Raw genomic sequence first — 21,980 nt, 5'->3', positions numbered from 1 at the left:
AAGTTAAAAGTAGGGAGAGAGAAGGGGAAGGAGGGGGAAGGAGGAAGAAGGAATGAGGGAGGGAAGCGGGAGTCCAGTGAACCTTGAGGAGATCCTTGTAGAGCTCAGGATACAGCATGGCAACTTCCGACTTGACATCTTTGTCCAGGACCAGAGAAAACACAGGAAACATGGTGTAAATGGTGGAGTACCTGAGGGGGAGGGGGCAGAAATCACCACAGGTAAGACCCAGCCGAAGGAATATGAGCAATTTGTTTCTCCAGCCTCTGCAGCCCAATTTCCATTCATTCCTTCAACAACCATCCACTGCGTGCTTATTCTGTGCCAGGGATGGTTTTAAGCACAGGAGATTCAGATGAAAAACAGACGGAAACATCCGCCCTCCGAGAGCTTTCATGCTAGTTAGTGAGTCAACAAAGTCGGTAAACTACACTGTGTGTTGCAGGTAAGTGCTAAGAAGGAAATTCTAATGGGAAAGAAGGAAAGAGACATGGGGGTGGTGTGATTTTAGAGAGGGTGCCCAAAGGATGTGGCATTTGAGTAAACACCCATAGAAGGTGAGAGGCAGTCATGCCCAAATGGAGGGAAGAACATCCCAGGCAGCGAGAGCATCGCGTGCAAAGGCCCTGAGGTGAGAGTGCGTCTTGTCTGAAGAACAGCAAGGCAGCCAGTGCAGCTGGAGCTGAGTGAGTGAGGGGCAGAGAGAAGGAAATGGGAACAGAGAGGGACGAGGGGTCCAGTCATGGAAGCCCACAGGGAGCCCCTGCCTACACTCTGGCATGTTCTTTCATTCTTCTGGGACCTGATAAAAGACAGTCCACTTGTCCAATTAGAAGCAAGCAGAATTCCACTGCTGACTCTCAGACTGAATGGGCCAACATAAAAAAAAGGCAGGCGTCCTTCGTAAGACTCTCCCCCGGGGCCAGCCGGCCTTTCTATGCTTCCCACCTCTTCACGACCAGGAGTGCGCCCTACATGCGTCTCCATCTAGGGTGTGTGGTAACCAAACTCCACCTACCTGGGCAATTCACAGAATGAGCACATTCTCTGAAGGATCAAAAGGAACGTCATGAATTCCAAGTCAGGAATGGAGCTGGGTTTGAAGGCAGCAAATGTCCAAGTGACACCCTAGTCTAATAGGTCAGCATCACGCAGCAACGAAGCTCTGTTAGGTACGTCCCCCAAGAGAGCAAAGCTCTGGCCCGCCTTACAGACCCAGCAGCAGAACGTTCTACTGGGGTCCACAGCAGGTAGGGTACTTTCCAGGGCTCCCCTTTCACTTTTTCTAAGACCCCAATGAAATCACTGAGTCTGAACCTTCAATCTTGCTTTGGTTGCCAATCACCAATCAGCTCAGACTCTCACAGGCAAATATTTTTCCATCTCCAGGTACAAACGGCCAAGTGCTATGAACCACAAACATATTGGACTCCACTTCCTCAATCTGGTTACAGGCTGGCCAGTTCAAAAAAACTAATGAAAATTCGAGAAGGTTCTGAACTGCATCGCGGACAACTTGGGGACCAAACAGTCTAGACACCACGTTTCTTCTCTCATCTGTGGCATTTTAGGGAGGTTTCATAAAAAATTAATACCCTGCCTAGATTTCCTTACCCAATGATGAGGAATCCTTGATAGAGAGGAACGGAGGCAAAGTAAAACACGGAGGAAAAGACAGCCTGTGCCAACGAGAAAGGAGGATGTTACCAAAAATCATGACAAAATCCCTATGCTTATATAATAAAATAACACCCAACACTTAACATGGCACAAACCTCCCCAGCACCGTTGTGAGTGCTTTAAGGAAATCAGTTCATTTCACAATTACAATCACCTTATGAGGTAGGTACTGTTATCATCAACCCCTAGTCACAGATGACAAGAGTAAGGCACAGAGAGGTTAAGGGACTTGCCCAAGATCACACAGCTCGTAAGTGATGGGAGCCAGGAGTCACTCCCAGGTGGTTTAGCTCCAGAGACCCTCTGTGAACACGGACTTTAACTGACACATGCTGGACCCAGGAATACTCTGTGTGACCTCTGTGAATCCCCAGAACCACCCATGAGATCCAGTCCTCCTATCACCTGCATTTCACAGGAGGGGAATCTGAGCAGGTAAAGGGCACTGCGGGGCTCAAGCCCAGCTCTGTCTCCAGAACCCACAGTCCTGAGAGCTCAGAAGCACCGCCTCTCTGGGCTGCGAATGATAAACAAGTTGGCGGAGGTATGGACACAGAGGTGGAAAGATACCCCCACTTGAGGATGTACACCAGTTACCCTGGAGGGGGGGCGGCAGAGAAGGCATGTCCCTTCTTACAGGACACATTTTACTGTTTCTGGAAATTTTTACAAAGAGCCTATAACCTGCTGCCTTTGTTAGACAAGAGCAATAAAGACACTTCCAAACCCTCCCTGAAATGTCTGCTTCCTGACTTGGAAAACAGTAGCTACTGGCAGTGAAAACCAGGCTGGGGAGATAAAATCGGACTTGATGCTCCATTACACTTCCTTCTCTGGGCATCGACAGGCTCACAGAAGGAAAGTGGCCTCAAAGTTAATTCCTATTAGTATAAAACCAAAAAGAGGCCAGAGACAGCTAGAGGCTTTTCAAGAGCTGAATACGAGAAAGAGCCCGAGCCAGCCTGGTGATTAGAAAGGGTGTGCGACCAGAGGCGAGACCCCCAATCACCTGCGGCCCAGGTCCTGGGCAGCCCCACTGGCACCGTGGTCATATTTCAGAACTGGAAGGTGAAAGCCACCTTTCAAATGACTCTTCACCTCAGCTGGGCTGCAGCACAGAAAGGATGGTTGTAAAAATGTCAAGAATCTGGTGTTTAGTTTTGTAAATCAACATCAAGAGCCTCCTTCCTCTAAAAGGGCCACGCTGGCCAGAAATCCTTCATTTTGGAGAGAACACTTAAGGGAAAAGAAAACACTACGGCCACATCTATCGAAGAGACCAACGCCAAGGTGCAGTTCTAACAGGGACATGCCCTTAGCCAGCCACTTTCAGCACAGTGGACAGGAGTGAAGGGCCTTTTTCCACAGCCCCAAAGAACAATTTCCCATCCTGGATTTTTTTTCTAAATTGACGTTCGGAGTAACAACATACAGGCTTTATAGAAGTCAGCTCACCCAGCCCAGCTTGTGTGTGCATGCCCAGGGACAAGCTGATTAATCTCCCAGTGATTAAACCATAGCAGTATCTATGGGCTAACATAAAAGGACAGATGTGGTCTGATGAACCGTAATAGCTGTTTGGGTGTAGACTGCGTTGATAAAAATCACTTAAAGGCTCCTATGCTCACAAATGCAATAGATATTGAAAACATAAAATCAACCCCAGAAGGCAAGGAAGAGGCCAGAGGAGGGGGAGGCTCATGTACACAGAATAGCATCACTTCACCCACTCGGAAAGGGAGGAGGCCTTTTATATGGTAATTAAGTGCCTTTCCCATAGATTAAAATGTCACCTTACTGGATACATCATCCTGTTTGGTTTTTATGAATAGTGGTAAGGATGCCTTCTGCACTTGATGCTTTATCGAACTCTGCTTCTCAAAGTAGCCTTGTCCGAGAGGCAAGGCAGGTCTTACCATCTCCATTTCACAGATGGAAGACTGAGACCCAGAGGGGTAAAATGACTTGCTAAAGGTCTCAGAGATATTTAGTGGTGTGGTCAGAAAGAGATATGGGTTTCAAGTCACATCATCCCTATGTTCTCACTACTTAACTGTGATATTTTCGCCAAATGTCCATGAAGGGTAATCAGTCAACAGTTTTTCAACACCGAAATGTTTTCCTCCCCACCCTTTGGCCTTCCCCCTAGTGTACACTTAATTGCTAGAGCCTGATGACAGATGTTAAAGGAGCTGGTGAGACAGAAGGTGGGGAAAATACTCTAGAATCCTTTTGTGAGAAACAAGATGGGAACAAGATGTTACTCCTGAGAAGACGAACAATCAAGACAACCCAGCTCGACTCTCACCCGCGATGGCTGGAGGCAGAACTGTGACCTCGGAGGCCCCTCAGATTATGCTGCCCCACCTGAGAGCCCATGCAAGCCGAGGATGGAGGGCACTTGAGGAGACACCGTGATGAAGGGCTCTGGAGTCCCCGCCCGATGTAGACTAAACCCCCAAGGGACACTGCACACATTTCTCAGCCTCATGGAGGCTCAGGCTCCCCATCTGTACAATGGGCGCAGGCTACCATGAGGACTGCACGAGACACTGCATTGTGAACATGGAGCCGGGCATCCAGGGTGTAGGAAGAGCTCCAGAAAATCAAGTTCTTCTTTTGTGGTTATTCTCTGCTGACCCTCATGTGTGCATTTGGAAACCCCAGGACCAGAGTATTCACCTAGCATTTCACTCTGCATGTTTCCCTCTGGCAAACCAGTCGTAACAACTCTGGGCACTGACACCACACCTCCCCCCTGCCAAGCACCGGACAGCCACACCTGCTGATGCTTGCAGCCACCCCCCGCAAGCAAGGACGGCCTGCCCCATCCACCAGAGGAAGGATCGGAGGCAATCCAAGGTCTATCAGCTGGAATGTGGCCAGGTAGGGATCTAAACTGGTCAGGTGGGAAAATAAACTCCATAAACAAACCAATGAACTGGCCAGGGAGGGTAATAGCTCCAAAGCACGGTCTAGTTCCAGGCTTCTTCCCTGCCAGCCACGTGCCCATGTGAGGCGTCAGACCGGCCGCCCACCTGCATGGTGCTGATACAGAGGCTCCTGTGGATCACGAACTGGCTGAGGGCGGCTGAGCGCTTGTAGCTGTTCCGACCGTGAACCATGAGCAACCGGCCCAGGTGCTTGAACTGGGTGATGGAGAAGTCTGCAGCCAGGGAAGCCTGTTTGCCTTCCTAAAATCCGCATAAAATTGGGCACCGTCAGGAGCACAAGAGGTCAAGGCAAACACTTTTTTTTTTTCATTGAAAAAGCAAGACACTGTAAGAAGATCTTTGGAAAACTTCAAGGAAGAGCTTCTTTGGTTTCAAGCTGTACTCGGTTGGTGATCTAAATCTAACTTTGATTTAAAAAGAGGAATTTATTTTAAAAGAACATTCTAAATCATAGATAGTTATAATTTGGAGGTCAAGTGGATCTAGTATTAAGCCTTGGCGGGTAGACCCACCCCATAATGTCTATCAGAAGCAAAGAATCATCAGAGATAGGCACTTTACAACACTCCGTTCCTCTAAGTGAAATGTAAGGCTGGGGGCAGGGGCTGAGGCTACTACACCAAATAGAACATTCCTGAGCGTACTTATATTCGCACATTTATAGAAGTGCAACCATTAGAATGATCTAATTTTAAAAGCTGCATGATGGGTGCCACTAGGGGGGCAGACCAGCATTAAAAGAGTCCGTTCCAGTAACATCTCATTCAAAGATCACTAAATTCTGTAACTTCGAATAATTGTCAACTGGATGAGAACCACAAGACCAGAAAGGGTAGAAAGAATACGAAAGTGTTTGGATTAGCCCAACTCATGAAGCTATGGAACAAAATGCATAAGACAGCATCTCTGGCCCTCACTAAGGACCTCTGTACTCTTGTTTTACACAAAGTTCTAATAAACCTGGTAACCAATCTTCTTGCCTATTGTCATTTAGAGGTCACAAATTAGGACAGAGAAAACTGTAAGAGGCAAGTACACAGGTGACAATGACAGAAAGAGAGAAACTATTATGACACACCAACTTTTTAAAAATGCAGCTTTTAGCGAGGGGCAGACCGTGCCACATTCTTCCCTAATCTCCCAGACATCCACACATGGCGTGATGACTGATGCTTTTATGGACACCATGACAACGGCCGTGGGAAAGTGCCAAGTACGCTCACTGTGCCCTAACAATATAGCAAAACACTTTTTTTTTTAAGTCTTGGCACGTGAAAAATCAGCACTTGTCCTCTGTTAAGATGGAGTGATGTAGATCTCCGTCCGACTCCCACGTAATAATACCAGGTGATCATGCTTCATGGTTCTTTATGCTTCATAATGCGAATCTAGAATTTTCAGAAGCATCAAAGCTGTGTTTTGAGGGAAAAAGAAGCTCCAGCTGGTGGAGCAGAGCAGCTCCCAGCCCAGCACGATGACCCGACACTCTCGTGCCAACTACTCGGCAGTAAGCAGCCCCCCTCATGCCCCACACCCGCACTCACCTTCCCCTCGACCCCCACGCCGCAGTCAGATTCCTGAATCATGCTGACGTCATTGCCTCCATCACCTGTGGGCCGCATGGACCAGAGAGAAAAGCCGGGAAATTGGGGAGGGGCGAGAGACAGGATCCCCGCATTTCATTCTTACTTTGAATCATCATGCACGATTTGCCTTTCACTGAGTGCCTGCTTATTACTAAGAGCCTTTTCTGCCCTGCTCCATTTAATCATTCCCACGCCCCACAGTATCAGCTTCCTGTCTCACAGACAGAGCAGCCGAGTGTCAGAGGAACCCCAGGTGACTGGCGGGATCCCCAGCCATCAAGCGGCGGCAGGGGGACCGTGTCCACCCACACCGCAGCCCTGCCTGGGAGGCGTGGGGCGCCGCATCCCATCAGCACCAGTGACGGGCTCTACACTTACTGAGCCTATACTGTGCCCTGTGGCCACCGCCTTTTAAATCTACCCCTTTTCCAGCCTCCTCAGCACCATTTGAGTGCTTACGACCCCGTTCTACCAACAGGCAGACTGAGGCTCCGACGGGCACTGAGGGGCTAAAAGCAGCACAGACGGGAGCCCAGAGCCAGCTCCACCACGTGTGGACCACAGCCCTGCGCAACGCTACTTCCTGCCTCCCGAGCAAAGGAAGAGCAAGCTCTGGAGAAAAGCCCTAGAGCACGCTTATCTCCTCTTACTCAAAGGGAAATACTAAAAATAATAATAATAATAGAGCCAAAGTCTGCTGGGGGAAAACAGCATGACCTACCGTGAAGTGGCCTGGGGATCTGAGGAACACAGCAACCGAGTCCGACCACCCTTACAGAGAGGGACCCGGCACAGAGGCGGTGGACCGGGGCGGGGGGGGTGGGGGCAGCTGCCTACCCACTGCACAGGTGAGCTTCCCGGTCCGTTCCTGGAGCAGGCGCACGATCTGGGCCTTCTGGGTGGGGGTGCAGCGGCAGCAGACCACAGCTGGGCACTGGCAGGCCAGCTCCATGAACTCGTACTCATAGTACTTGAGGCAAACCTGCGGCGGCGGGGGGAGGCGGAGGGGGCGGTCAAGCGAGGTCCCTGCCCCCGCCCCCCCAAAGCAGGAAGGGGCGCACAGTCCCAGGAGGACCCGGCCGGCGCTGTCCCTGCACCCACCTCCAGGGAGTCTCCAGAGATGACCAGGGCACAGTCATGTTTCCTGCGGAAAGCATTCAGCTCGAGGTGGGCCTCACTGCGGTTGGTCACCTGGAAGGGAACGGAGGGGTGGAGGAGGCCTTGCTCTCCCGAGATGGAAGAACAACAAACAGCGGCTTCCTGAAGCCGGGATGAAGACAATGGCCACTCCAGCCAAGGACCCCTGCCCCGCCCCTGCCACCAGACCCAGAGCCAAATTAAACCGTGTTTGTTATGATTCTGTGGGAAGCGGGAGAGCCTGTATCCCAACTATCACCTGGCATTGCCCCCAGGACGGCTGTGACCCACGTAATAAAAAAAAAAAAAGCTAAACATGACCCCACTTTCATTGTGTGCCAGGCACTGTGCTAGGCACTTTCCATGGATTGTCCCCATTTACTTCTCACAACAACCCTACGAGGTGCATAATGATAACAGCCGCACTTTACACATAAGGAAACGAAGATGCGGCAGAGCCGTGAGCCCGCCTCAAGTAACACATCTAGGGGGCTGTGAAGCAGGTGTCAGAAGCCAGGCATCTAGCAGGGTAGCCAACTTTTCTGTAACACACCAGATGTTACACACTGCAAGCTCTGGGGACCCCACAGTGCTCGTCGAAACGACTCGACTGCTGTTGTAGCGCCAAAGCGGTCCTGACCCTCCCCTGCTTGTGCTCGCTCTCTCAAATAAATAAAAATCTCAAAAAAATGAAGTAAAACTTTATTTACAAAAGCAGGTGGCACATGGACTGTCGTTTGCAACCCCTAAATATACAGAATGTAGAGAATACAGAATATGTAAGACATACAGTCAATTCTCATTATTTTCAGGAGTTACACTCTATAAAGTCGCTGTGAACACTGACTTAGCAAATAAGGAACCACTCATTGCTCCTAGGGGAAATACAGGCGAGGTTCCTGTGAGCCTTTGGCCACAACATTTTTGTCAATCAATGTATAACTTTGTTTTATATGTGTTTCTATTTAAACCCATCTTTTTTGTTTTTTAAAGATTTTATTTAGGGAGAGAGAGCATGCAAGCAGGGGGAAGGGCAGAGGGAGAGGGAAAGAGACAATCTTAAGCAGACTTCATGCTCAGCAAAGAGCCCGACCCAAGGCTCGATCTCACGACCCTGAGATCATGACCTGAGCCGAAATCAAGAGTCAGATGTTTAACTGATGGAGCCACCCAGGTGCCCCTAAACACATCTTCTGAAATACATATTGTTGACTCATGAACACTGAACTCCTAACCAACAGCATTCTAACTCACACCTGAAGGAAGCCCATCCAACACACATACGTTCTCCATAGAGCACATCGGAGCCCTCCTGCGCTTCACAACACTAGACAGCACTCCAGCACTGTGCTGAGAGGGAGGATTTGAAACAGCGAAATCACTGACGGCACAAAAATGAAAAAAAAATAAAAAAAAATAAAAAGTGGCCCTGCACAAACCGTGAAGTACGCTCCACGTGCAGTAGAGGGCAGAGAAGACGGGGAGTCGCCTTGTGTGACCCCAGCTGGGAATGTGCACATCAGGCAACAACGATTTCTCCCTGCTCTGCACATGTCCACGGAGGACTCTGAGAGTGCCCTAAGGACTGATTTCTGGGTTTGGAATACATTTTAGTAAGTAAGTGCATTTGCAAATCTGGAATCCATGGCTAATGAAGACGAACTGTATCTGCCTCTACACAACGCTATTGGGGCCAGTCCCCAAACTGCCGGATCTCCTGAAGGCGGCGTGTGCCGCAGACCAAAGGCAGGGGGTCGAGGGGACACTCCTGGGACAGGCAGAGAGCCCCTCCATTCTGGGTGTGAGGGCTCTGGTTTCAGGAGCAGGACTGGCGCATCCTGCCTGGAGGGGACCTCCCGCTCCTCACCTCCCAGCTCCGTCAGGCCGATCCCAGCCCTTGGCTTCTAGCCTCGAGCAGCTCCTCGTGGCTGCGCAGTTGGGGTCAAGTGCTTGCCGCAAGGGCAAGACACAATTTCCCGTTTGCCCATCCACTATACCTCCTTCTAAAGACTCCTAAAGGTTTCCTTCAGGAGGGCAGACAGGCCACTATTTGTGATCTGGAATTTACTTATCCAAGGACTTGGTCTTCAAGGGTCCGGGGACATCTGGACTCATATGTACAATTTTCCACGTATGGGCCTATCTGCATCCTTCATCCTGATTGTGCCCTGCGTCAGCTTCTCAAAGGGACCATGACCCCCACCAGGTTAAGAACCCAGGGCTGTACTAGCTGCTTCCGCACCACCCCCAAAGGAAGCCTGCAGCTTCACCGGGGCCACTCAGTAATTCCCCCCACAAACCAATGCTATAAGTTCCCCCACCCAAGGTGGTTAACACACTCCCGCCTCCCCTCTTTAGGGGTGCACTGGAGGTTCTGAGGTCACGGGGCAAACTGGAGCATCACCCCCATGAGACCCCAGTGCAGACAACACTTTACCAGCCGAAAAACGTGGATGTCCTGGTTTCTGGTCACCAGATGTGCATTCTTCGCTGTGCATGTAGCTGTCTCCAGCTTGTCCCCCGTCAGCATCCAAACCTGGAACCACAGCAGAAAGAAGCTCTTCTTGGTCACTGTTCAAGGCCAGCCTGCAGACTGTGTCTGTTCAGTTTCCAAGAACATCGAGCCAAACTTCATTTATTCCAACTTACCTCGAGGCTCATGGTGTCCCCAACACACCACAGGAATACCCCACCTCAAAGGCTTCAGGACCCCAAGTGACCACTGCTGGTGGCAGTGAAAGCTGGTACAACACTTCTCGAAAACCATTTGGCCACATGCTTCCACAGACATCATGAAGCTCGGCCTCGGACCTCACTATCCCCCTTCTGGAAATTTTTCTTAAAGCAATAAAAAATTTCAAAGAAGGGGATGGTGGTATGGGTGAGGGATCACTTCCGTGTCCTACAGAAAACACTGGTTTGTCACGTTACATGCAGTCTTTCTATGTGGTTGGTTAAGCCAACGGTAAATGTGCCAAGTTCCTCCACACCTCCTAACAGATCATTCTGCGTTTCGCTGCCAGGGGCTCAGAGAGGGCAGGTGACTTGCCCCAAAGCCTCACAGCTAGCTCCTGTCCCAAACAGGCCCAGAATCCCAGCCTTCAGAGCCCAAACAGAATGCACTTCCTGCTCCGTTGGTTTACCCACTGACCCTCTGTTCTCGCGGCCCCAGCAGGGAGGGGCGCAGGGTCATGCACAAAGTACACGCCGGCAGTGGGGGAGGTACAGGAAAGCAACGGCCATGGTCTCCAGAGCGTTCGCCGTGCCGGGCGCCCATCAAGCGCCATCCACGCTCAGTGCACTTGACCTTCAGGGTAATGTGGAGAGGTAGGAAACAGAGCACTGAGAAGTCAAGCCACTTGCCAAGGACTGCTGAAGCAGTCAGTGGAGAAACCGGAGCCAAACCCAGGCAGTGAGACAGCCAGGACGTGGGCACTGGGCCCTTCTCAAGGGGGCCGTGGCTCTGGGCTTGACCCTGGTGGGTGTCAGCCTCTCCTCTCAACATCTCATCTGGCCGTTAAAAAAAAAAAAAATTCTTTGTAGTGATCCCAGTGTTCAGGGTTTGCTGAAACACTGGGAAAGGAGCTAGGAGGCTCAAGTTCTAGAAAACCATGGAAAGTCATCAGACTACCACGTGACTGATGCCCCACGTCCGGGATGACAGGGGGGCACTGCAGGTATGTGCCCAGACCTGAGCCCCAGGCCCAGCAGCACACTTCCCACCTTGCTTGGCCTCAGCTGCTGCATCTGGGGAGGGGCTGAAGTAGAAATTTTCCAAGTTCCAATAGCTTCTGGCCTGTGAAGGACCTTGTGCTAGGGCTGCCTACAAACCCCCCTGACCCCTCGCCCCCCACTCCCTTCCCCCTCCCGTCTGACCAAGGACACCAGAAAGAGAAATCCAGTCCACACTCTGGGAATAAAACAGCCTTTTGGAGAGGACAGCTTTGAGGGGAAGCTCAGGATGGAGCCAGAAGCAGAAACCAGAATTCCAAACCTTAGAGAGAAGAGGTCTACGGAAGTTGCCAGGGACAAATTTCAGCACCATGGCGCAACAGAAGCAAGCCCTTCTGACTTTGGACTGTTTTTCCAAAACTGGGATCTTGCTGGCAATGTCCTTGCAACAAACTAGATACACGACAGGATCTGGTTTGCCACGACACACGCCCACATACGTGTGAGTCCCCCCCCATGGGCACGACTGTGGCTGGAGCTCCCTTATTACTGTGGCCCCTCTCACGGGAGTCCATGCCAAGTACCGGCCCAAGGACGCCCCAGAGAGCTGCTTCGGGGAGGAGGTGGGCGGCAAACACGCCCGCGTCCAGGAGCTCCAAGCCAGTGAGGTTGCGCTTGCTTTGCTCAGGGCCTTTAAAACGTAGCGTGCTGCTCGGACGCCCTCTGCTGGCCTCTCTGGATTAAACGCCTGAATTTTTTTTTTTCTTTTTTTTCTTTTTGGCCCCAAACAGTGTAAATAAGTAAGGCAGTTTGTTGGTACAGGCGGTCAGTCCACCGGGCGGCCCCTCATTCACCCAGAACAACAGGCAGATGGCTGGTCGGCCAGTGGCTCAACAAGAATGTGCCGAACACCCCGAGCCTGCTGGAGGGAGAAGGGGAGGCTCGCAGTCCCACGGCGAGCCCGGTGCGGGGAGGGGGGGGCGGGGCAGGGGAACACAAGCAGGGGTAGTGGGAGAGGGAGAAGCAGGCTTCCCGCAGAGCAGGGAGTCCGATGCGGGGCTCGATCCTGGGATCATGACTTGAGCCAAAGGCAGACGCTTAACAACTGAGCCACGCAGGCACCCCCCCTTCTCTAATTTCTACACTCTGCTGCAGGGCCAATGGTGAATCTCAGCAGCTGGGTCCCAGGCAGGTCCGGCCTACCTTGATGCCGGCATTCCTCAGCGTCTCCAGGGTGGGCCTCACGTCCGCCTGCAGCTGGTCCTCCACCCCCGTCAGACACAGCAGCTCCATCTCCATCTCCAGGCTCTCGATCACAGTGGCCACTTTGAGCGAGCGGTCGTGCACACTCAGCTTGGCCTGGACATAGCGGGCCTGCGACACAGCGGGAGACCCAGCCACTGCTTAGGGTGGGAAGGGGCCAGGCTGATGGGCGAGGAGAGTGCAACACCAAGTGGGGGACCCCAGGGCGTGGTTGGACCTCCAAGGGATGAACGGAGACTTCCAATGTCCTTCCAAGTTCATTGGCCCAGAACTTGCACAGGCCCTAGTTCTACCCTTTCCTCTATACTGACCTGCTGTGCAACTTCTAGCAAGTTGCTCAACGTATCTGAGCCTCAACTGTTCTCACTCATGAAGCAGCAATAACAGCCCCAACCTCCCCGGGTTGTTGCAAGGATTGGTACAACTTAAGATCTCAAAAAAACGGCACGTTCTCCCACACACGGCACACGCTTTGTGACCAAGAACCCCTGATCACTGGGTTTTCTGGAGATGAAGTCCCACCTCCAAAGACCATTGACCCAACCCTTCAGTTTAGCTACTTTATAGGGTTAGCAAAGACATGGAAGAAAATCAAAAATCCCTTAATGGGTTGTTTCAAACACATGCCTTTAAACTTGAAAGGACGGCAGAATTTATCAGGGCTAGAATTCTTGCTAAATAAAACTTTACAAAGAACTCAAGCACAAGGAAGAGACAGACTCAGGCATAGCTCCTCTGGGTGGAGCCAGACAAGGACCCCAGAAGCCTGTCCCCAGCCACACCTCTCTCCCTTTTGGTCACACACCCAGGCATGCGCTGGGCTTTGTGACAGGCCAGGGGATACAAGGACCCTTCCTTCAAGCAACACACAATTTATGGGACAAGAGGACAATAAACCAGACATATTCATGCTGGAACCCTTGGCCGTGAAAGTCAATGATCTAGTTCAACTCTTTTTACAACATAAAGAAATGAGGGCTCCAAGGGGGTGATTCATTTCAAATTTTCCAGAGGGTATACCATGTGCCCATGACTAACCTAAGTGCTGGGATACAAGAGCAAACCAGACTGATGGTCTCTGCTCTGAAGAAGATTTTGTTCCAGGAAGGAGGTATGAAGAAGAATGTTAGACAAAAACATAGAAACAAGGTCATCCTAGATGGGGATTCACACAGTGAAGAAAGTTAAGCAGGTGATGGATGGCGAGCAGTGAGGTGGGGCTGCCTTAGATGGGAAGTCCAGGAAGACTTCTCAGAGGCAGTGGTATTTGAGCAGAGACCCAAAGGAAGCAAGGGAGCAGGCCACGGAGCTCTGTGCAGGAAGAGAGTTCCAGGCAGTGAGAAGAGCAAGTGCAAAGGCCCTGTGGCAGAAGTGAGCCTGGGGTGCTCAGAAAGAACCTCAGTATAGCTAGAACAGAATGAGCGAGGGGGAGACGGAGAGGAGATATGATCAGGGAGGTAAGGGTAGGGCTGCAAAAAGTAGGAGAAAGGTCCCAGGACCACTTACTTCAAAGTCTTGATACTGCTCCTCTGCGAGAGACTTCTTCGCCACTACGAGCACCCGCAGACCTTCTCGGGCCATGTTTCCACACTGCAAAGCAGACCTCAGTCAGTGGAGAGCCATACTAAGGGCTCTGCCTCCAAGCCCCGGACTCTCACTGAGGAGGGCTGGATGCTGCAGTGGACACAGGGGCATGGGGAAAGTGGCAAATCAGAATATGGCTTTCCCCTAAAGCAAACCTCAAGGGAGGCTGCGACATCACAGCCCATGGGCCAAACGTGGCCTACGCATAGGTTTTCGTCGATTGGTACAGTATACGTTTCAAAATGTAAGTCAACGCTCTAAGACTTCACAGATAAATCTGGATTTTTGGCTTGTTGGAAAAACCGAACCTCTGACGAAACCACGCATGCTTTCCCAAATAACCTCAACCAACAATGAAAGAAAACCAGCTGCTTCTAGGTCTTCCCAGAAAACAGTTGTCAAGTGAAGACACACAAAGTGTGACCCTGTTATAACACACCCCAGCCTGTTTCATTTGACTTACCTGCCTGGCCCCTGTCGGCATTTGAGTTTGCAACCCTCTAACTGAAAACATAGTATTACTGAATGGAAAATGTGCATTCCCCTACCTGGAACTGAGAGATAAAATAAAAACGGCCTGATAAACCAGAGAGTTTCTTCCCTCCTTGCTGTGGCCAATTCTCCACATCACAAACCAGGACAGGCAGCCTGTGACGTGGCCCCCAGTGACCCCCACCCTCCTGGTACCTGCCTCCAGACAAAATCCAGTGAGGCGCTGACTCTTGTGCAGGGCAGCTGAGTGAGCTTGGAAGTGGGTCTTGCCCCACTTGAGCCTTCAGATGAGACCCCAGCCCCAAGCAAGCCCTCGAGAGACCCTGAACAGAGGACTCAGCAAAGCTGTGCACAGATCCTTGGCCCACAGAAACCAGGAGAAATAAAAGGGTGTTGTTCTAAGCTGCTAAGTCTGGGGGTGATCTGTTATGTAGGCACAGGTAACAAGTACAGGGACCCATCTAACTATGCCACGCAAAGGGCAGCCTCCAGACATGCTTCTGCCACCCGGTTCTCAGTCCCCGCACCCCGCTTACCTCTTCCTCCAGCCAGTCATTGTACTGCACGATGCCAGCCATGACAACATCCGCTCCCTTCATGTAAAACGTGATCTCTCCCGTTGATTCATCCTAGAGAGGGGGCCCAATGGAATGAACACCCAGAGGAACACCCGCTCTCTGCTCCTGTGCCCACTTCCCAGGACAGATGGCATACAAAGCATACTTAGCGGACGCCAATGTTTTTTTCACTTGGCTGAAGATAAAAAGCAAGAAATGGGGGTGGAGGCCCTCACTCTGGGGCAAAGGCCACAAGAAAATAGAAGAAAACTCAAAGCATTTGGAAACACATTAAATGATGAAAGCAAAATCAAAACAATTTAAGAACTTTGTTTTTAGTTATTACTATCCCAACAGGAACAGACTCCCACGCTGGAAGATCATCTTAAATTTATAGACGGGACTGCCAGGATCATCAAACTGTGGTCTACCTGGAAAAGTGGGGAAGTAAGGTAATTATCTAGAGCAGGGTTCTCGACCTTGGCATCATTCACATATGGGCTAGAGAGTTCTTTGCTGTGGGGGCTGACCTGTGCACTGCAGGACCTTCTGCAGCATCCCTGGGCTGTCCCCACCAGCTGCCAGCAGCACCCCCATGGGGACAACAGCCCAAATGTCTCCAGACATAAACAAACATTCCCTGGGGAGCAAACCACCTTCACAAACTGCCGATCCCAGTAATTCCAGACCCCTATGTCTACCTGAGGACCTAGCTAGTGATCAGATTACCCAGGTGTTCGTTCACACTGACCAGATTTTCTGGGAAGTAGGTAACACCACAGCCCAGGCGTCGGATGCTTAGACCCGACACCAGCTTTCGGCTGTGTGCACTTGGACGTGCTTCTTTCTCTAAACCTCAGTTTTCTCATCTGTAAAACAGGAATACTAACAACTCTTACCACACAGGCTGTTGTGGCTTAAACAATGTCACCTACACAGAGCACACAGCCAAGGACTGGACAAAGAGACGGTGTCCACTCAACATCATCAGTCCTGCTCAGGGGACAGTAACTCTATGCGCCCCTTGAGCGCGCCGTATGTGGAGACCAAGGCTTATTAGCCCAGCGGCTCTCCAGGGAGGGGATTTTGCATTTGCTGGTATCTGGAGATCTTTTTGGTTGTCACAACTAGGGGTTGTGGATGCTACTGGCATCCCGTGGGTGGAGGCCAAGGATGCTGTGAAGCATCCCACAGCACACAGGACAGCCACAGCCTAGAATCATCCCGCCCCGGCGTCAACCTGTTGAGGCTGAGAAACCCTGCTTTGAGGATCGGTGGTAAAGCCCCTGGTTCTTATTCCCTGACATTCCTTCCTCGGCAACCCCCATCACGGCGAGCCTGGAGGCAGCAGAGACAGGCAAGGGGATGGAGCACGGCCGTCCCCACTTCCTGCCGGAATTCTGCTGCCAGGGAAAGCCCAGAATGCGTACCTGTAAACTCGTTACTCAACACGAAATAAATACCCAAAGCCAAATTCGTGGTGTTAAGTTTCCTCCTTTAAAACAGCTTTCTAATGCCCTCTAATCACCGACAATCTTCGAGAACTACATGCTTACTCATAAAAGCACCCGCCGGCCACCCCAAGAAGGACCTGCGTCTTAGCAGCAGAAAAGCTGCACGCTTCATCTTTGACGGATCACACCTATGCGTGCTTGTGACTCAGGCCAAAGATAACTGCCTGAAAGCATCCCAGGGCTTTTTCCCTTTTCCCTTCACCCAAACGGTGCTTAACGACACAGCGGTAGGAAATAGCTTCCCCCTCCCCAGCTTCCTCTCCTGCAGAGGGTGCTCGGGAAAGCTCGGACAGCTTGTCCAATATAAACACGGTATCAACCGTCTCCTCCCGTTACTCATTTCCTCCCACCCAGTTCATCACAAGGTTACTTCGCTCTCATATTATGGCAAGACTATGCCGTAAATTTACAGAGAGCTGCTGGTTGCACTGCATTGTTTGGGGGCCTCATCTTTTTCCACTGTGGTCTGATTCTGGCCCCTGTTCAAAGGCCTCTTTTATGCAAACAATGACAGGGGTATGATCTACAGCGATGATCCGCCTCCATCATTCTACGTGGGACGGGTGGGGGAGCGGGCAGTGAAACATCTGTACACAACAAAAACAAAGCAGGCAACGCAGCCTTTCTTCAGAGAGACAAGGACACTAGCTCCAAAGAAGCCCTCAGAAGACAGATTCTCGCCAAGACTTCGCTTTGTGAGTGCACACAGATTTGGGGGTGCTGATGAACCAGGTGAGAGCACATTCCTGTCAACAGGCACAAAACCAAGACATCTTACAGTTGAGTTAACACTTCCTTCCACCGGGTAGCTGGGCAGGTATCTTCCAATAACAGGCAGGATGTCTGGGTACATCAGAACTGAGCTGTTGGCCCCCACACAACGAACATTTGGGGGGGATGGATCATTCTTTGTCAGGAGGCTGTCCTGGCCTCCACCCACTAGATGATGTCAGTGGTACCAACCTGAGTTGTGACAATCGAAAATGTCTCCCAACATTTTCGAGTGTCCCCTGGAGGCAAAATGGCCCCAGGACGAGAACCACTTCATTAGAGGAGTTAAGGAGATTTCTACAGAGAACCTGCCCACATGCCCTGGAGGCTAATTTCCACCTATCAAAACCACAGATAAAGAGGGAGACAGGGGCGCCTGGGTGGCTCAGTCAGTTAAGCGTCTGCCTTTGGCTCAGGTCATGGTCCCGGGGTCCTGGGATCAAGCCCCACATCAGGCTCCCTGCTCGGCGGGAAGCCTGCTTCTCCCTCTCCCACTCCTCCACTGTGTTCCTGCTCTCGCTATCCTCTCTGTCAAATAAATAAATAATATCTTAAAAAAAAAAAAAAAAGACAGGTCAGCAAACTAGAAAACTTAGCAATAATATGCATTTCATTAAAGATGGCCTAGCAAAGATGGATGCTCACAAATTGACTTTTAGTTGTGAGAAATGGAAAACGTTAAGTTTCCAAGAAAGGAATATTTAATTAATGGTATTTTTTTTTCAACAGAGCACCATGCACACATTAAAATCATAAAAATCACCTTTTACTGATCTGAGAAAATTTTCACCATATATATTGTTCAATGTGGGGAGGGTTTAAAAGCCTTATGTGACATTTGATCCCAATTTCATAAAAATTTGTGTGGATGTTTACACTCCTATATGCGTAGAAAAAAAAAAAAGCTGAGAGGAAATTCTCTGAAAAGGGAAAAGGGGGTCATCTTTGGGTGGTCAAAATAAAGATGATTAAAGCTTGAGCTCTTTCTTTACATATGTATTTGTTCTGAATGCCTTAACTAAATGCTGGGTTCATTTGTTTTTTAATAACCTTGGAAGGGTGGGGTGCTGTTTTTAAAATAACCATTTGCCCAACCAACAAGTATCCCCTACTGTTCCTGCTGTGATAAGACACGGGGCCACAGCTCATAAAATATGGCGTGTATCTGGGAACAAACGAGAGCCCCTCACAGCTAAAGGAAGAGTGGGGGATATTGCTCACTTATCCAAGAATGGCTGATATTGGGTATCTGAGGATGAGTCAGCCCTCAAATGACTTCAGCAGAGCCCACAGTCCTAGAACTTGAAAACATAAAAGCCGGAACAAAAGTAAATCTGTGGGAGATAATGACTCTGATTCACCAGGAAACACCCACCCACCTGATCTGTGCTGTTGCTTCCAGGCCACGGATGTTCTTGACATCAGATGTGTGCTCACGATACGGTTTAGAAGCCATGGGTCAGACCAGGTATGGGCCCGTAAGGACAGCAGCAGCAGTGTGGGAGAAAGAGCCCCCTTCCCACCCAAAAGTTGCCAAGGATATGCGTCCTGTTGAGTCTGAAAGTACCTACTGGCATCAGGGACATAAAAATCCCTTAAAATGTGTCATTTTCAAAGCACATTCATGCTGTGTCACTGGGTCAGCACAAGAGCAGTTCATGAAGCGGTTTCTTCTACACAGAGGGGAGGCAGCTTCTTCAACGGCTCCTACTGACCCCTAGGCCCTGGGATTCATGCCCTTATGAGACGCTCCCACTGAGTGGGGGGCGGGGGGATGGACACAGTGACTTGCTTCTAGTTTAGCGTTGCAGAAGTGAAGTGAGGGGAGGCCAGTTCTGAGAGCAGGTTACAAAGACTGTGCCTTCCCTCCTGCTCACACGCTTACTTGTTCACTCAGATGAAGCCAGCTGACAAGGGAGCTGACCTACAGAGAAGCCCGTGGAGCAATGAATGAGGGTGGCCTCCTGCCAAAACAGTGAAGAACTGAAGCCCTCGGTCCAACACACGCAAGGAGCCGAGTCCTGCCAACAACACTGATTTTATCTGGAAGTGGATCCTGCCCCAGTTGAACCCTAGGTGTCGGCAGCCTGCGAGACACCATGGGCCACAGGACCCAGCAAGGCTGCACCCAGATTCTTGGCCCAGAGACCCCGTGAGATAACACCTTCTGTTGTCAGAAGCCACTAAGTGTGGGGTAATCTGCTATGCAGCAACACATGATACACTACCCCAACATTACTACGGATGCTCTAGGAGCTTTTCGACACCCCATTCACTGCACCCAAACTCCCAGGTCCTAGTGGTTAAAGAGCATGGACTTGGGGGCCACATCACCTGGGGTCCAGTCCCAGCTCCACCATTCTCCAGCAAGGTGAACTTGAGGAGACTGCTGAGCCTCTCTACACCTCAGTTTTATCCTCTGTCAAATGCCAGTCATACTGGTACCTACTTTGTTGGCCTACAGTAAGAATTAGTGAGTTTATGCAAATCACTTAGAACAGCATCTGGCACGCAATAAGCATCATTAAATGTTACCTCTCATTACATTATTGCTGTTCCAGGAGCCACCAGTACCTCTCCTACTACTAACGACCCTGATCACAAACTACTCCTACTACTATTACAGAATTATTATAATGCAATCTACAGCTCTCTGCTCTTTAAGGCATAAAACACTTGGGTAGATCAGGGTAGAGGGGAGCCTCATTTTTTTATTTTTTTAATTTAAATTCAATGCATTTCTTTTAAAAACAAAAAAGATGAGTCATATTCCAAAGTTGCCCATGATCTGAGCACAGTTTTTTCCTATCAAGCCAACTGATGTGAAAAACCTTTACAAATGCCAAGGAACCATCCCAATACCAAAACAGGTCCAGATGGGACAAAGTCATCTGCATTTTTAAAGCTCTCTGGGTAATTCCGACGATCAGCCAGGTTTAAGAGTTACTGAACACAGTGGTGTGTGAAACACAGGGTTCCCAGGCTTCCTAGAATGGAAAGTGTGGTTCTTTGAGTAAAAGAGCAAATGGTAAAAACAAATTAGTGACAGCATTTTAAAAATCTGACACTATCAAATAGTGGTGAGGATGCAGAGGAACGACGGGACCAAGATTAGTACAAGCACTTCAGGGAGAAAAGCTGATGATCTCTGGTAGAGATAAAGATGTATATACTGCCAATCCAGCAACCCAACCTCTGGACATACTCCACAGAGAAACATTAGCATTACGTATAATGGAGACCAGGACAAGGACATGCATGGCAGTGCTGTTCCTAATGGCAAAAAAAGTGGCAACTATCTAAATGTGTATCAACAGGGAACTCCAGTAAACTGAAGGAAGGGAGGTATATTCATAGTGTAACGCTCTAACATGGCTAAAAGTAATGAAGTAGGATTAAGTGTGTGAACATAAAGTTCTTTTAAATGTTAAGAACAGGAAGTGAGATAATGATACAATGCCACTTATACAAAGAATAAAAATATGCAAAGCCATAATATACATTATTTATCCCCAAACATGTCTGATATTAGTATTTTAAAATTCCTTAAAAGTTATGAACTTCCTATAGGAATGGAAAGGAAGCACATTCAGGAGGGGCAGATGGGCCTTCAACTGAATGCACAATGTTTTATTTCTTTAAAAAAATATTTAAACTGCAATACCTACAAAAATAGGGATGAATCTTGCAAATATAAATTTGAGCAAATGAACTCAAACATGAAAATCTACTGCATGATTTCTCTTATATAAGGAGAAAATCTCAAAAAGAGATTAATCAGTGGTAGAAATTGGGAGAGTGGTTCTATCCCTGTCGGGAGAGGGATGTAGGTGACCCGCAAGGAGCACAAGGGAGTTGCTGGGGTAACGAAGGTTGGGATTCTGATCCTTGCTCTGGATGCTGGTCACATGGGTGTGCTCTGTAAAACACTTGAGCTGCACACTTAGGATGTCTGCACTGTTCGTTGTGGATGCTGTATTTCAGTAAAAGTTTCAAAATATATAAAAACAAAATTTGAAATAAATGTGACAAAATGATGATGCTGAGTGATCACTATATTTTTTTCCAATAATTTTTGTGATTGTACAAATGAAAAACCATTTAAAATATTGAATTACAACAAGGGGGCCAAGACTACTCAATGGAGAAACAACAGTCTCTCCAACAAATGGTGCTGGAACAACTGTATATACACATGCAAAAGAATGAAGTTGAATCCCTACCTCACACCATATACAAAAATTAACCCAAAATGCATCATTGACTTAAAGAGCTAAAACTACAAAACTCCTAAAATACAGGGGTGAATTTTCATGACCTTGGATTTAATGATAAATTACTGGATATGAGAGGGTATTATGCTAAGCGAAATAAGTCAATCAGAGAAAGATAAGTATCATATAATCTCACTGATATGAGAAATTCGAGAAACAAGACAGAGGACCATAGCGGAAGGGAGGAAAAAATGAAACAAGATGAAACCAGAGAGGCAGACAAACCATAAGAGATTCTTAATCTCAGCAAACAAACTGAGGGTTGCTGGAGTGGTGGGAGGTGGGAGGGATGGGGAGGCTGGGTGATGGACACTGGGGAGGGTATGTGCTATGGTGAACGCTGTGAATTGTGTAAGACTGATGAATCATAGACCTGTACCTCTGAAACAAATAACACATTATATGTTTAGGAAAAGAAGAAGAAAAAGATAGTAGGAAGGGAAAAATGAAGGGGGGGAAATCGGAGCGGGAGACGAACCATGAGAGACTATGGATG

The 21,980-nt window shown here is 49.3% G+C and overlaps 1 protein-coding gene across 2 annotated transcripts in view; it reads right to left on the bottom strand.

Moving 5' to 3' along the window:
- The window catches only part of ATP9A (ATPase phospholipid transporting 9A), a 130,758-nt gene that overhangs the window by 8,661 nt on the left and 100,117 nt on the right, over positions 1-21,980 (bottom strand). For both annotated transcript variants that reach the window (XR_014149045.1, XM_081832576.1), the window contains exons 16-25: positions 14,905-14,997; positions 13,799-13,882; positions 12,233-12,403; positions 9,795-9,893; positions 7,322-7,411; positions 7,058-7,202; positions 6,179-6,243; positions 4,719-4,874; positions 1,615-1,679; positions 83-191 (exon numbers count right to left, since the gene is read on the bottom strand). Coding sequence is in view for 1 of the 2 variants with exons in the window: in XM_081832576.1 (XP_081688702.1) it covers positions 83-191; positions 1,615-1,679; positions 4,719-4,874; positions 6,179-6,243; positions 7,058-7,202; positions 7,322-7,411; positions 9,795-9,893; positions 12,233-12,403; positions 13,799-13,882; positions 14,905-14,997 (1,077 nt within the window). In the remaining variant the exon portion in view is untranslated. The remainder of the gene's footprint in view (positions 1-82; positions 192-1,614; positions 1,680-4,718; positions 4,875-6,178; positions 6,244-7,057; positions 7,203-7,321; positions 7,412-9,794; positions 9,894-12,232; positions 12,404-13,798; positions 13,883-14,904; positions 14,998-21,980) is intronic.

This window comes from Leptonychotes weddellii, chromosome 10, assembly GCF_054177405.1.
Source record: "Leptonychotes weddellii isolate Sample4059 chromosome 10, ASM5417740v2, whole genome shotgun sequence".
Taxonomy (NCBI): domain Eukaryota; kingdom Metazoa; phylum Chordata; class Mammalia; order Carnivora; family Phocidae; genus Leptonychotes; species Leptonychotes weddellii.
Note: the sequence above shows the minus strand (reverse complement) of the source record. Positions and strands in the feature narration are given on the sequence as shown.